This window comes from Solanum tuberosum, unplaced genomic scaffold, assembly GCF_000226075.1.
Source record: "Solanum tuberosum cultivar DM 1-3 516 R44 unplaced genomic scaffold, SolTub_3.0 scf00222, whole genome shotgun sequence".
Classification (NCBI taxonomy): Eukaryota; Viridiplantae; Streptophyta; class Magnoliopsida; order Solanales; family Solanaceae; genus Solanum; species Solanum tuberosum.
The window spans coordinates 881532-898174 of NW_006239147.1; the positions used below are offsets into that span (position 1 = coordinate 881532).

Genomic DNA, 16643 nt, shown 5'->3' on the forward strand with positions numbered 1-16643 from the left:
ATTTAGGTTTGTTTTTCGTTTTGCTCGAGACAGGAGGTGGTGTAGTACTAAAGTCGTCATCAACTAATTGACTTGCAACTTCAACTCCATTTGATTCATCATTCACCACAACGTCGCCAACTAAATCATTCAAATTCATCGCAGACTTCTCAAAAGGAGTTGCAGAAATATTCCTCACCTTCAACTACATAGTAATTTAACAACAATACAAATTAAGCATATAATTAGTCATAGTTGCAGTTCATAAAGTATAAGAAAAAATCACCTTTGTGGCAGACAACATCTCTGAAACCTTGGTTGAATTTGGGCTATATAACACGTTCCAACTTAAAATTCGTGGGATCCTTTTTCCAATCATAATAGCAAATTGTTCATTTAATTGCGCACAACACTCATAAAACCAAACTTGAAATGCTAAAAGAAGTCCATACAATTTACTAAATTTCTTTCCTATCTTTCCTCTTAAAACTTTTTTCAAGGATGCAAAGGTCTCATGAAATACTAATTTTCCCCACGGATAAGTTTCATACTCACCAGACTCGACCACTTCAAAATGCCAATTGGGTACTTTATTTTCAGGGAGGTCACACAACAAAAATGTGTTAATAAAATGAAGAATCGAAATTTTGACAGCATCTTGATCAATTGTCCAATGTTTACCTTTAAAAAAATCAGCTATTGTTTGAACAGTAATCTTTTTAATGCCATCAAAACAACGATCAATCAAGTTATTTTTTTTCCATGAATTACAATTTTTGTGTGCCACTCCATTACATTTTAGTCCTGTCATAATGGCAAATTCACCTAACCCAAAATGTATCAATGAACCATTCACTAGTAGCCAAATCTCATCAGTTTTTTCTTGAACAACCTCCATCATCAATAAGGAATGTATCAATTGTGTTTGAATCATCACTGGAGGTAATTTGAGAAAAAATCCAAAACAAGTGTCACTAAATATTTGCAACTGACTCTTGGTCAACTTCTCTTCAAACGATTTGACGAAATCTAGATTAGGAGCGCCAAGCTTAGGTTTTTTATGTTTGCCAACTTCAAAATATAATTCCCAATTCTGCACAATACAAAGTTGAAATTTTAGAACTAACAGTGACAATAGTATAAAAGTTATATGGCTGCAATTAATATGCTCTTATAGAGCATATGCACGTAGAAGGATAATTCGTGCATAAAGACAATTCACTCCTAATAAAGTAACATACACTTCTTGGTGGATATTACTAAACAATTCTCGAAGTTTAATAAATAAAAAAAAATTAAAACTACAAAATACTTTGTAACGCCTTAAGTCTCATGAATACAATACCTTCAATTTAGATTTTTGTGGTGCAACTTCAATAAATTTTCTCCTTTTGACGTTCACACTCCGACCTTGATCTTCAAGATCAAATGCAATAGATTTTCCTTTTTTGATCTCGTCCAACTTTCTCCTTCTCAGGTACTCCTTTGACCTCTCCTCCTTCCGTCGATCAACAACACTATGATCAACTGTCGGTAGTGGCAAAACACTACCACTTTGAATGTTACAACAGTTTGAATGGGACACAGGTGTTGGAGACAACAAACGAAAGTTAGGCTCGCCAACGGGTGTTACCGTCTCAACAAATTCATCGTGTAGTTCCATTTCAGTTGATGAATCTTCCTTCGCCATTTTCTAACTACTGTGTATAAAAGAAACAATGTACATCAATTACTACCAAATATGAAGCTTATCGAAACTACGTACAAAAATAATCAAATGAAACTCAATAACATTGTTCCTATAAAATTCCTACCTGAACTATGTGAAAAAACAATAATGTAAGCTTATATAAGAAGAAATGCAAAATTTGATACCCAATAGTGGGAACCAACCGTACAAAATTTGATAACTACCCAATAGTGGGAACCAACTGTACTCTTTTTGGATTTAATAATTAATATATCTATATATATTAATAATTATTATTATTATCTTTTCAACTTCTTTAAACTGCTATATATGTAAAAAAAACTTTCATATTTGTAATATTGAAAAAGTACTATTATTTATGTAGTTAAGTCTTAAGGATGGTCTTTCCATGTAATTTTCCCTTGTTTATTTGTAAAGGTCATAAGATGGACCCTAATTACAGAGGACATGGGCTAACATATTTTGGGCCTCAATTAGAAAGGTGGATTTCAACCATTTTATGATGGATCAAATCACAACAGTTAGGGGAGTATATGGTTTGGTTTGAATAAAACAAAATTCCCAAAAGAAAAAAATCAAATCAATTAAGTTGATTTTTTTAAACACTAAAACCAAAGTAAATCAACTTTTGTTCTTTTATTGATTATTTAAAATATTGGATAAATAAAACTGAATGAAAAAATTTAAAATGGAGTGTGCAATAAAAACACCTCCAAGTTATAATGTCAAAGTAACAGTTGTTAACAATTTTTGGGACTATCTATGTATTGACTTTTATGTGTCCATGTAAAAATAGACTTGATCTCTCACTATAATAGTATAGTACTTCCTATATCTACTTTTTCAGTGTATTATAAATAGATGTTAATTTTAGAAAATTTAAAGATAATTAGTCCTAAGTCCAAATGTTAATGAGATACCTTATAAAGTATTCACTCGGTATTATTTTATCCGACCTCTATACAAAAGTCGATGTTTTATTTTACTTGTCTATTTTAGCAAATTAAGAAAGACTTATTACGTTTTTTCCATATTACATTTAATGGTAAATAACTACATAAACTAATACTTTTAGCTTTAAAAAAATACATAAGTAGTGCTAGACTATTATTTATCACATTTAGAATATTTCTAACTACTGTGTATAAAAGAAACAATGTACATCAATTACTACCAAATATGAAGCTTATCGAAACTACGTACAAAAATAATCAAATGAAACTCAATAACATTGTTCCTATAAAATTCCTACCTGAACTATGTGAAAAAACAATAATGTAAGCTTATATAAGAAGAAATGCAAAATTTGATACCCAATAGTGGGAACCAACCGTACAAAATTTGATAACTACCCAATAGTGGGAACCAACTGTACTCTTTTTGGATTTAATAATTAATATATCTATATATATTAATAATTATTATTATTATCTTTTCAACTTCTTTAAACTGCTATATATGTAAAAAAAACTTTCATATTTGTAATATTGAAAAAGTACTATTATTTATGTAGTTAAGTCTTAAGGATGGTCTTTCCATGTAATTTTCCCTTGTTTATTTGTAAAGGTCATAAGATGGACCCTAATTACAGAGGACATGGGCTAACATATTTTGGGCCTCAATTAGAAAGGTGGATTTCAACCATTTTATGATGGATCAAATCACAACAGTTAGGGGAGTATATGGTTTGGTTTGAATAAAACAAAATTCCCAAAAGAAAAAAATCAAATCAATTAAGTTGATTTTTTTAAACACTAAAACCAAAGTAAATCAACTTTTGTTCTTTTATTGATTATTTAAAATATTGGATAAATAAAACTGAATGAAAAAATTTAAAATGGAGTGTGCAATAAAAACACCTCCAAGTTATAATGTCAAAGTAACAGTTGTTAACAATTTTTGGGACTATCTATGTATTGACTTTTATGTGTCCATGTAAAAATAGACTTGATCTCTCACTATAATAGTATAGTACTTCCTATATCTACTTTTTCAGTGTATTATAAATAGATGTTAATTTTAGAAAATTTAAAGATAATTAGTCCTAAGTCCAAATGTTAATGAGATACCTTATAAAGTATTCACTCGGTATTATTTTATCCGACCTCTATACAAAAGTCGATGTTTTATTTTACTTGTCTATTTTAGCAAATTAAGAAAGACTTATTACGTTTTTTCCATATTACATTTAATGGTAAATAACTACATAAACTAATACTTTTAGCTTTAAAAAAATACATAAGTAGTGCTAGACTATTATTTATCACATTTAGAATATCAAAACATCGTCAATAAAGCTAATTTAGTTAAGCTATTCTATAAAATGTGTATTTTGGACAAAAGAAGATGCTCGAAAGAGCTAAAATCTCCTAAATAGACCATTTTGCTTCTTGCCAAACTTTTCTTAAAATTAGAGCTATGATCAATGCAAATATATTAAATAAAAGGATGATTTGAAGAGAAAAATAATAATAATACATCCATGGACTTTGAAAATTTATTCATTTTGGACAATAGGGAGTGTAAAAAATTCATTTATATTGAAATAAAAAGAATATAAAAGGTATAGTAATTTAAAAAACTAAACTTAAGTGTTGAATTACTTATAAAATAAATAATTTTTTTAAGCTTAAGTTTCTGTTGATTTTAAAGCAAATAATGGAGTAATCTATATAGTGTAGGTTTGTACTTGTTTTTAATGGCTAATCCTAGTAGCGCTAAATCTGCATCATAAATTAATCATTACACTCTATAAAAGTGTATCTATACTTATTCATATCTTAAATTATTAATTAACGCTTTGCTCTTGCTATTAATTAATTAAATGGTACAATGCTCAATAACAAAAACATTTGCGCTGGTGAGCTAATCGAAGCTGAAGCTCAAAGTTGGGATTACATTTTGAGTTATTTGCGTCCTTTGTGTATAAAATGCGCAATTGAATTAGGAATTTCTGATATTCTTTACAAAAATGTCACTCCAATTATGTCTCTTTCTGATCTTATTGCCGCTTTGCCAAATTTGAACCCTTCAAAAACTACCTTTATCCCCATTTTAATGCGAGCTTTAGTTGATTTTGGCGTTTTCAACTATCACCAACAACAAGGAGACGGCTATTCACTCACTAATGTTGGTCGTCTCCTTGTTGAAAATGACCCCTCTAGTAAGAGGTTATATTTCATTCTCTTCCAACATCCCGTTCTGCTGAAAATAGTAGCTTCCATGAGCGATTGGTTACGGGACGATCTCCCCACTGCCTTTGAAACGGCACACGGGAAATCCGTTTGGGATTATTGCTCCGAAGAACCAGAATTTAGTGGTGTTTTCAACGATGCAATGGCTAGTGATTCGAGATTGATCTCCAATTTGTTGATTTCTGATTGTTGTGCTGGTGTTTTTGAGGGCTTGACCTCGTTGGTTGACGTTGGAGGTGGCACTGGCACCGTGGCGATGGCTATCGCCGGAGCTTTTCCAAGGTTGAAATGCATTGTGCTTGATCTCCCTCATGTTATAGGTGATCGAAGGGGAACTGAAAATTTGGAGTTTGTTGCTGGGAATATGTTTGATAAAATTCCTCATGCTAATGCAATCTTTCTCAAGGTACGTGTTATTCCATATTTTTCAATAATGTTATTCAAGAAAACACTTCTAAGCTTGGTGTCAGTTATTACTTCTAAGTAAGTGTGATCTTTTGAAGCAATGCACAGGTTGGGGCTACGCCTAAACCCCTCCATCACAGATGGATTTGGAAAAAAAAAAAAAAAAAAAGTTATTACTTTAGTCCTCCAACTACTGACTGCTTTAAAAACACCTCTCTACTTAATTAAGTAACTTTAAAACAAGTAGAGGGGTGTTTTTAGGTTGTCTACATATGCCTCTTTGAAATATTCATATCTAATTACAAGTTAATTAATCGTTATTTTATGGTATAACAGTGGATTTTGCATAGTTGGAGTGATCACGATTGTGTGAAGATACTGAAGAAATGCAAAGAATCAATTCCGAGCAAGGAAAAGGGAGGAAAAGTGATAATCATAGACATAGTAATGGAGGATAATTGTAGCAATAATGAGCAGCTTGTTCAATCACAACACTTGATGGACGTATTAATGAGGATTAGTTATGCTTCCAAAGAGAGAAGTAAGAAGGAATGGGAAAAACTCTTTCTAGAAGCTGGTTTTAGTGGATACAAAATAATAACCTCTCTTGGTTTAAGGTCTTTAATTGAAGTTTATCCTTAAACAATACATGTTTTTCCTATGTCACATACACATTATATGTGTTTAGGTTACATTATTTACAGGTAAAATTTGACAAGCACTTGGCTCCTTCTGAAGAATGTCAACCTTAATTATTACTATATTTTTTTATTGTCCGAATAATATATTTACTGCTTATAATAAAAAATTAATTGTTTTGAAATAGCTTCAGCAAGAACAATCACTTGGGCGGGACTAAGTAGGGTTTCGTGGGTTCGGACGAATCCATTAGCTTTTTCAGATCATGTATTTGTATTAGAAAATTAAATAAATATGTATGTATAACTTGTAAACATCTTAACAAAACAGATTGATGACTCAGTAATAACGAAGTAATGTGTCAAGCTAAAGTTGTGTGTTCAAACCCCTAAAATAGTTGTGAAGAATTCATACTCCATTTGTTTTCAAAATATATTTTTGACAAAAAAAATAATCATGAATCATCACTTTGTGTTTCATATTTGTTGTTCATCTTATATTCCTAAGATACTTAGAACAAAACTTTGAAGAACTTGGTACGACACAATAAAGTTTAAGAACATTTTCACAACTAGAAAATTAAAACTAGTAGAGAAACTAGAATCAGAAACAGATTAGAAAAAATATACGAAATATTTTTTCTTAAAGAAGAATTGTTGTCAATCTGTGTTTAAAGAATCTTACTGATTCCAACAAACTTTGCAGAAACACGAAGTTACCAAAGTTTAATGAACCAGTGAAGAACATAAGAACATAAATTAATTCACAAATCTAAAATCTTTAACACATACCAGAATCTGGAAAAACAGAAAGAAGATCAAGCCCACTGAATGCACAGTGTCCCCTTAAGGAAATTATTCTCCTCTAGTATCCGAGGTTTGATTTGGAATATGTCCTCCCAGGATAGAATGATCTCAATCACCAGTGTATTGATACCCAAAACGCTGGTGTCAGCGAGCCACTCAACGGCAGTAAAGTACACTTAGAATACTAGATTTAGTAGTAGAAGAAGAAGTCCAGAAATTGGTTCTTTCAAAATGAGAGAAAATCCCTCAATTTATAGAAAACAGATAGTAGTGTGAAAAGGTTCTTATTGTGCCTTACCGGAAAGGTCACAAACCTTTGAAAAGTCACAATCTTTCGGAAAGGTCACCACCTTTCATAAAATTCACAACTTTTCATAAATGTCGTAACTTTTGATAAAAGTCACAACTCTTCATAATAGTCGCAACTTTTCATCAAAGTCACAACTCTTCATTTTCCATTCACATCTTTTAAAACCCAACAATATTTAAGTCAAATCAGCTCAAATTAGATAAGTTGAATTGATTAAACAAGTCAAATTAAGTTGAGTTAAGAATCATCTCAATTTAGATGAATTGTACTGATCATAGTTTTTAGAGTCTCCTCTTTAAAACTCTAAAAATCAATACTCTCTCAGTCTCATTTTATGTGAGGTAGTTTGAATAGGCACAAAGTTTAAGAAAGAAAGGAAGACTTTTAAAACTCGTGGTACAAAATGAAATGATAGAAATTTGTGTGGCTGTAAATCATTTCATTAAAGGTAAAATAGACATTTTATAGTTAATTGTTACTTCATATAGAAATGTGACATTCTTTTTGAAATTGACTAAAAAGGGAAGTAAGTCACATAAATTGGAACAGAAAATATATGTATAACCAAGAAGAAAATAATAAATACTAAGATGTTAAAAAAAAGAGATTTTTCTACAAATCAATCACACTGACCTAGTACTTATTCCGTTCAATTACTAATTCATTATTTTAAAAATAAATTAATTTTTTACTTTAAATTGTTACTTTTAACATATTAAAAAATACAAAAAAAAAAAAATCGTTTTACCGTTAGCATTTAAGCTTTAATATCCAAACCATTTTTCAAGAATTGATATTAAATATTAATTAAATTAATACTAAATATTGTGATAAAATATTCACATCAATTATTATTTCTTAAATGACGTGCAAAGTACAAAATGAACAAGTAAAAATAGAAGAAAGAAATATATACTACGTAGGAGTGTTCACGGGTTGGTTTGGGTCGGTTATTGGTCAACACCAAAACCAAACCAACTTAATCGGTTTTAAAATTATCAAAACCAAACCAAATATAATATACATTTATTGGTTTAGTTGTTTTCGGTTTTGGTTTGGTTTGGTTCGGCTATTCGGTTATTAACCATACATAAAAATAAAAGAAACAATTCATTCAAAACGTGAAAAAAGTGACAACAATCCATTCAAACGAAAAAATAGTTAAAATGACTGGCATTACAGAACTTTGGATCATTGAATTTACTGAATAAAACTTCAAAATTCACTATTTTGGCATAAAAGGAAGAGACAATGACATTTTCAGTCCCACAATGAATTTCCATAGACACTCATATACATGAAACCAATAAGAAAAATGTTCTCACCTTGGACATTTTTTCTTTTTACAAGTAAATTATAAATAATTTTTGATGAAACATATATAAAATCTTTAAAATTGTTTATGAATATAGTATATTATGTAATGTATAATAATAAAATTTATGTATATAACTTGTTGGTTCGGTTCAGTTATTTTTTCAATTTTTTCTGAACAAAACCATAACCAAACTAATGACTATCGGTTCTTAACAATCTAAAACCAAACCAAACCAAAATCCAAATTAAATCGGTTTGGTTTGATTTTTCTATTTGGATCGGTTTTTATCCAAACCATGAACACCCCTAACTAGTAGTATTTTATTTCTGATTTATACATATCCCGTGAAAAAATATATTTTATTTTACGAGCAAGGCAAAATGATATATTTGCCCTTGAAATGTTAGTTGATACGTTTTATGACTACGTAAATAGATATAAATTTAAGAGTAAATTATAATGTTAGTGCTTAAATAAATTTGAAATCATACATATTCATTATTTGAAATGTCCTTGTTGGAAAAAATACCTAAATACACAACTTATTTTACCATATTCTCTAAAATTTACTACAATTTGTAAAAATTACAAAAATTCCTACTCTCTTCTATTTTCTAATACATCACTTTACACGATGTATCGGTCGGATACATCAATTTATGCGACATATTGGGACGTATGCGACGTATTGAGACGTATGTGATGTATTGAGACGTTGAGTGATGTATCCGAAATTAAGACGCGATGTATCAGGACGTTGAACGATGTATCCGAAATCGGGATGTGATATATCGGGACATTTTGGGATGTATCCGGATTCCACCAAATTTAAGAAATTTTTGTAATTTGAAAAAGAGTAGGAATATAATGTAATTAATTTTTCACACTATGAGATTTGTGTAAAATTCTCATTTTTTCTATTATTTATTGGACAAATTACTTAACTACACTCTTTTACTTACCTTCATATCCATTTATCCCTACTTATTTCAAAAATCCCTTATTTACCTATGTATCCCGCATGTATCCCGTGCACAACGCTATGTATCCCGCTATGTGGAATGTATCAAACCTAATGTATCCCGTGCACAACGCTATGTACCCCGCAAACATCATTTTTAAGGGATTTTTGGTAAATAGAAAACTAGAAGGGATAGGATGTTATTTAGTACTTATAATATGTGGTTCCTATAATTTATACATATTTATTTATAATTTAGAAATCATGAGATGGGCCCTCATTACAAAGGACATAGGCTGGGCTGAGATCTTTTGGGCCTTAATTAGTAAGATTGATTCAAACTATTTTATGATACATTCACTTCAAATCACAACAATTAGGGTGTTTATAATTTGATTTGAGTTAATTTTTCCTTCAAAGAAAATTAATTTTTTTTTAAAATATTAATATCTAACCAAATCATCTAAATTGGTTTTTGCCAAAAGAAAATCTATTTTCTGTTAGATTCTTTTTCTATAACTAAATATGACATACCTTGAAAAGTATATGTAAGGAAAAATTATATATAACTCTAAGCGCGGAGATTAATGCCCGATCCTAATCTAATAACGATAAATGTTGGGCATGCCGCATGGCCATATATTTAGAGGTTAATTCAGAATTTAAATTTCATGAATAGAAAATTTTAGGACAACGATTTTAGAGGTTGTTAGTTGGGTACGTAAAATGAATAGTTTATAACATTATCTCTGTTATTGATGTTTAGTATTAGGTTTTGATAATAACTTGGGAAATAAGTAATTAATGGTAAGGATAAAACATGAATTATTTTTTTTATCTTTTCTTGATATGTTAAAGTAACAAGTAAAAGTGTAAATCTATATTTGGAAAAGTGGGCAAGTAAAAATGAATAGAAGGAGTAATTAGTACTCCCTTTGTTCTTCTTTAGTTGTCTATGTTAACTTGACAAATACATTTCTTAAAAATAATTTAATTTTATCACCTTCGTTAATTATAAGTCATCTAAATGTTGAAAAATGAATTGTATTAATAACAAGGATATAAAATAGTTATAAAATAATAAATTATCTCGTAATTTTCTAACTTAACAAGTAGATTTGAACAATTATTCTTAATATAGTAGAAAAATAAAACGAAGGCGTACATAGTTGAGTGCGCAATAGAAACATATCCAAGTTGTAATGTCAAAGTAATAGGTTATCAGTTTTAGGGGCTATCTATTATTGGGATCTTTATAGAACCTCCCAAATTCAAACTTGAAATCAAATACTTTTTATATTTATATACTTTTATTTATTATATTTTGATTTGACGCATTTATTAAAAAAACAGTAATTGATATGACTATTATTATACATTATTTTTATTAATTAATATTTAATATTAGATTATAAAAAATAATTTAAAAATAAATAATTAATATTAAAAATATAATATAATAAAAAATATTTTAGTTTTTTTAATATATTAAAAATGATAAATACAAATTTATTTTTGAATACTGAACAATTAAAAAAAAGGAAAAATATCTTAGTACTGGTAGTAGTACCAAATCCTCCTCTGGTATCAATCCTCAATCTTTGAGCCGTCCAATAGGCCGCTCAAAGTCATACTCCGTCTATGGTTATATTGCGTTTTTCGAAAGTTAACTTGACTAATTTTTGAAATTAAATTAAATTGCTTTAATTTGATATTTTATATGACAAATTTAGATATTCAAAAACTATACGAGAAATACTATAAATTTGAATTTTTTGTATATCAATATGATGAAAAAATACCTTGTAAAATGTTAGTCAAAATTGTTATCTTTTGACTTTAAAAAAAAAAAAATAACAATTAAAAGTGGACGAGAGTACTATATAATTGTATTATTATTCTTACATATTATATGCACGAATACCTTAACAAAATATTCGTTCATCTTTTTACTCTTTGAAAATAAAAATGACACTGAAAATAATTATTTAAGTTTTTAAATTTTTAACATGCAGGACTTCAATTAACTAATTATTTATTATGAAATCTTTTCTTATATAAAATATTTAGATATTTAAAGTTAAATTTTCCAATTCAATACAAATGGATAAACATCATTTTTTTCCTTTCAACTTTGATTTAAAAAGCAAATACCCCCAAACTTCAAAGAGTTGACATTTACCCTATCTTATAGTACTATAAAATATCTATGTTTCCTTTCCCCATTATTAATCTCATTGACTTTTTTTACATATTGATGAACCGTAAATTAAGTACAGATTACATATATAAAATTTTCACCTAGCTAGTTCCTTTCGTTATAATTAAAGTTAGACTATATGTTATTATAGATTGTAATTTAACATCATTTTTTTAAACTATAAGTGGAATAGTTCTTTTAATTATTTTTTTTACTTTTCAAAAAAAATAATCAGCAACTATCATTTATGATGTTATTTTAATAGGGGGAGGGGGATCCAAATATACCCCAGTATTATATGAATATCTATTAATTTAAAACATATAGAGAATTTTATACGTAGGGTTGGTACATGTCACAATTGTGCGGGTTGAGACAAATTTGGATTGGTTTTAATAAGTTAAAGACAACAATCGGATCAAAATTCAATCCAATCCAAATTTGTTTGGTCAAAACGTATTGGTGAAAACAGATTAGGTAATTAATGAGTTAGATAACGAGTCAAAAAGACTCAATCCAACCCAACCCAACTTTTATGATTGTTTTATTTATTCTTTTAAACTATTTTAGTATGTAATAAAATTATTATTTTCTTTCTTATGGCTATAATATAATATAACAAATTGAAAATGAAAAGTTTTAAAAAAAATACTTTGACAAGATTTCTCATTTATTCTTTTAAACTATTTTAGTATGTAATAAAATTATTATTTTCTTTCTTATGGCTATAAAATAATATAACAAATTGAAAATGAAAAGTTTTTAAAAAAATACTTTGACAAGATTTCTCATGTTTCAATTTGAGTTACATATCAACCCAATTTTTAATGGATTTAAATGGTGAGCTAATAAATGGGCGAGTAAATGACTGAGTCAATCCTCAAACTTAAACAGATTGTGCAGATTGAACGGAATGAGTTTGATTTTGCCCACAACTCAACCTAATCCTAGTTAGTACCCCCTAAATTTGCATCATTAATTAATCCCTTAACTCCAAGCAACTGGGACTCTATAAAAATATTACTAGTTCATACATCTTAATTAATTAAGTCTTGCTTATGAAACTCTAGCTATTCAGTAATTAATTAACAGAATGCTCAATAACAATAACATTTGTGCTAATCAGCTAATAGAAGCTGAAGCTCAAAGTTGGGATCACATTTTGAGTTATTTGCGTCCATCATGTATAAAATGTGCGATTCAATTAGGAATTCCTGATATTCTTCACAAAAATCCCAATCCAATAATGTCTCTTTCTAACCTTATTATCGCTTTGCCAAATTTGAATCCTTCAAAAATTACCTTTATCCCGATTCTAATGAGAGTTTTAGTTGATTTTGGCCTTTTCAACTACCACCACCAAGGAGACGGCTATTCACTTACCCGTGTTGGCCGTCTCCTTGTTGAAAATGACCTCTCTGGCAAGAGGTCATTTTTCCTTTTCGCCCAACATCCCGTTGTGCTGAACACAGCGGCTTACATGGGTGATTGGTTACGTGACGATCTCTCTACTGCCTTTGAAACGGCATATGGGAAATCCCATTGGGATTATTGCGCTGAAGAGCCAAAGTTCAATGGCATATTCAACGATGCAATGGCTAGTGATTCGAGATTGATCTCTAATTTGTTGATTTCTGATTGTTGTGTGGGTGTTTTTGAGGGATTGACGTCATTGGTGGACATCGGAGGTGGCACCGGCGCTGTGGCGATGGCTATTGCCGGAGCTTTTCAGAGGTTGAAATGCATTGTGCTTGATCTCCCTCACGTCATAGGTGATCGAAAGGGATCTGGGAATTTGGAGTTTGTTGCTGGGAGTATGTTTGATAAAATTCCTCATGCTAATGCAATCTTACTCAAGGTACATACACCCGTTTAATCCTAAATGTAAATATTCCTAATTATTTACTAATAAATTAATTGTTATTTCATAGTGGATTTTGCACAATTGGAGTGATGAGAATTGTGTGAACTTACTGAAGAAATGTAAAGAGTCAATTCCGAGCAAAGAAAATGGAGGAAAAGTGATAATCATAGACATGGTAATGGAGGATAATTGTAGCAATGAGCAACTTGTTCAATCACAACACTTGATGGACTTATTAATGAGGATTACTCATGCTTCCAAAGAGAGAACTAAAAAGGAATGGGAAAAACTCTTCTTAGATGCTGGTTTTAGTGGATACAAAATAATTACTTCTCTTGGATTAAGGTCTCTAATTGAAATTTATCCCTAAATAAGGAGTACATGTTTTCCCTATGTTACACATTATATGTGTTTTAGGGAACATGATTAACCGACAAAATTTGACAAGCACTTAGCTCCTTCTGAAGAATGTCAACCTCAATTATCACTATATTATCCCTCCCCTTAAACTATATATTTATTACTTTTAATAAAGATTGTTCTGAAATAGTTTGGCAAGAACAATCACTTCTTGTAATCGAATTTTTACTAATCGTTTACGTAGAAAAAAAAAAACGATGTTTGGATTTGTTACGTTACTCTTACTCCTTCAATTTTTCCTTTTGTCTAAAGTATAAAGTATACGAAGCACTCATGTACATGGGCCAAACACACAATGCATTCCTAGACCTTTGTAAACTACCAGAGACAGTCACCTACGATAATCAGTTTACCTACGCAATATTGTAGAGACACGTTCGACTCTACGTGTTGGTTGAACAATTTCGAAGTAGCAAGATGAGTGAACGAATGCACGGTAAGTAGTAGTGAATATTTTTTCCATGGCTCCGACAGAAAATTATTTTCTTATTGTAAAAAGCGATCAGTTTTTTTTTATCTTGTTCCGTTGTTCGGGCTTGGAAAAGCTTTCTTTTTCAATTCGAGAAGTGGAGGAGCCTATGTAGAAGAGGTTGTAGTAAAGCACCATCTTCATTCCTCTTTTATGATGATGAATGGAACTGACAAATATTTACTAGCAATTTATATTATAAACGGATTCAGAATTTGAATTTAAAAATTTTATTATAATTTTTTCATAAACACAAAAATAATTAGATTCACAGATATTTATATATATATTCAGTTCACCCTAAATTCGGGTATGTCTCATATTTATATCAAAACAAAAGATTAAGGTATTAAAGTAAAAATACATATTATCTAATCATGATTAACTAATAACTACAAATGAATTTGTAAATGAAAGACACGTATCTCGTTGGTTTGATGCAAAACTAATGTTATTTGGATATTGATCAGCTTGGAATTTGTTGTTGGGACTGTGATAAAATTCTCCTGCTAATACAATCTTACTCGAGGTACTTTTTCTAGTTAGTTATTTTAATCAATTTTCAGGGAGTTAATTTAGGTATTGTCATTACTTAAATTTTTATTTTTTTAATTATATAGAGAATTATAAAATTAATAACTTTAAAATATAAATAAAAAATTTGATTGATTCTTAAAATTTTATCGGTGTCACATAAATTGAGATAGAGAAAGTGACCTAAGAAGTACTATAAATCACAATAATTAGCAACTTGATATTTAAAAATCGTATAAAAATTTGAATGACTCTCTAAATTTCATTTGTGTCGCATAAACTGAAATAGAAAGAATAACATATATTAAGCATGTGCTGACACAAACTCTTGTACAATCTAGTTTAAGATACAAAGCTTTGTAACCCAATTAAACTATAGGTATTTATAATTTGTTGTTATACTGTTATATTCTTTTTGTTTAATAATTTCCTTCAATGAATTTTTGAACAATAAGATTAAGCGTGTGCTAATTATATAACAACAAGGGGTGTTTGTTAGTTTGTTAAAATTATGTATGGATTAGTTTTGAATCAATTTAGGTAACACGTCCAAGTTATATGGTCAAAGTAACACTAATTAAAAAAATTAGAGGCTATCTATTTGTTGGAATCTTTATTGAACCTTCCGAATCCAACTTGAAATCAAATAGGATAATACTCCTGTTAAATGAATTTTTCAGATTTTTTTCATAATTTAAAAGAAAAATTATTCAAATCAAAGTTTAAGAAGATTGTTGGGATTTTATTTCCCCTCTATATTATCCTTTATTTAATGAGGTTTTTAATTACTTTACATTTTCTAGAATAATAATTTGAGAATACTTAAAAAAATAGTGAATTATTAACATTTAATTCATGAATGTCCTTAAAATACAGGGTTGGATAGAGATTTCCAACCGCCAGTACCCGACTAACAAAAACAAGGCATGTTCCATACTCTAAACTAAAGTAATTAAACTATTTTTTACAGAAATATATATACCCTAACAATTTACTTAAAAATAAACTACTATTATCTTCATCCATTTTTAATTGTCATAGTTTCTTTTTTTAGAGTCAAGCGATAATAATTTTGACTAACATTTTACGATATATTTTTTCATCATATTGATATGCAAAAAAATGGAATATATAGTACTTTTCGTATAGCTTTTGAATATCTAGATTTTTTGTTAAAAAAAAATCGAATTAATGTAATCTAATTTAATTTTAAAAATTAGTCAAATTAACTTTAAAAGCACAACATGACAATTAAAAATGGACAGAGAGAATACATGGAAAAAGTATAGTAATTACAAATCCTCTTGGTACAATAAATTCAATGTTGCATGAATGTTAGATGCTAAATTCGAGGGTTGGGAAAATTGATAGTCCAAAAGTCAAATCTCCTTTGGAATATTCAATATTTTTCTAAAAAATACTCTAATAATTTGTGCACATATCTTTAAGTCTAATTGGTTAAAATTAGGAATGACGATAAAACGGAACAGAACAAAGCGGCGCAATGCAAAGCCTTAATGGGGCAGGGCAGCGGAGTATCTAAATAGGGCGGGGTGAGTAGAACAAAACTCAATAAATAAATTTAGTGGGACAGGACATAAAACGGATCAAAAAAAATTTAACAGCAAATTCTACTTATATATAAGAGGGAGTTTATGATGGGACATTTCAATGTCCCATCATAAACTCCCTATATAATATTCTATATAATAATATAATATAATAAATCATTTTTTCTATTATATAATATATATAATATATATTTATTTTCTAAGGGAGTTTATATAATATAGGGAAAAGGGTCAAAAATACCCCTCAACTTTAGTTTATTAG

General features: G+C 29.2%; 2 protein-coding genes across 2 annotated transcripts; both read left to right on the forward strand.

Moving 5' to 3' along the window:
• The first annotated feature begins 4522 nt into the window (after positions 1-4522).
• LOC102606122 (tabersonine 16-O-methyltransferase-like) lies at positions 4523-5931 on the forward strand. Its single transcript, XM_006356467.1, has 2 exons — positions 4523-5290; positions 5626-5931. The coding sequence occupies exons 1-2, from the start codon at positions 4523-4525 to the stop codon at positions 5929-5931; spliced, it is 1074 nt and encodes a 357-aa protein (XP_006356529.1).
• A 6662-nt stretch (positions 5932-12593) lies between these two features.
• On the forward strand, positions 12594-13885 carry LOC102606456 (trans-resveratrol di-O-methyltransferase-like). Its single transcript, XM_006356468.2, has 2 exons — positions 12594-13381; positions 13455-13885. The coding sequence occupies exons 1-2, from the start codon at positions 12617-12619 to the stop codon at positions 13755-13757; spliced, it is 1068 nt and encodes a 355-aa protein (XP_006356530.1). The 5' UTR covers positions 12594-12616; the 3' UTR covers positions 13758-13885.
• Positions 13886-16643: the final 2758 nt, after the last annotated feature.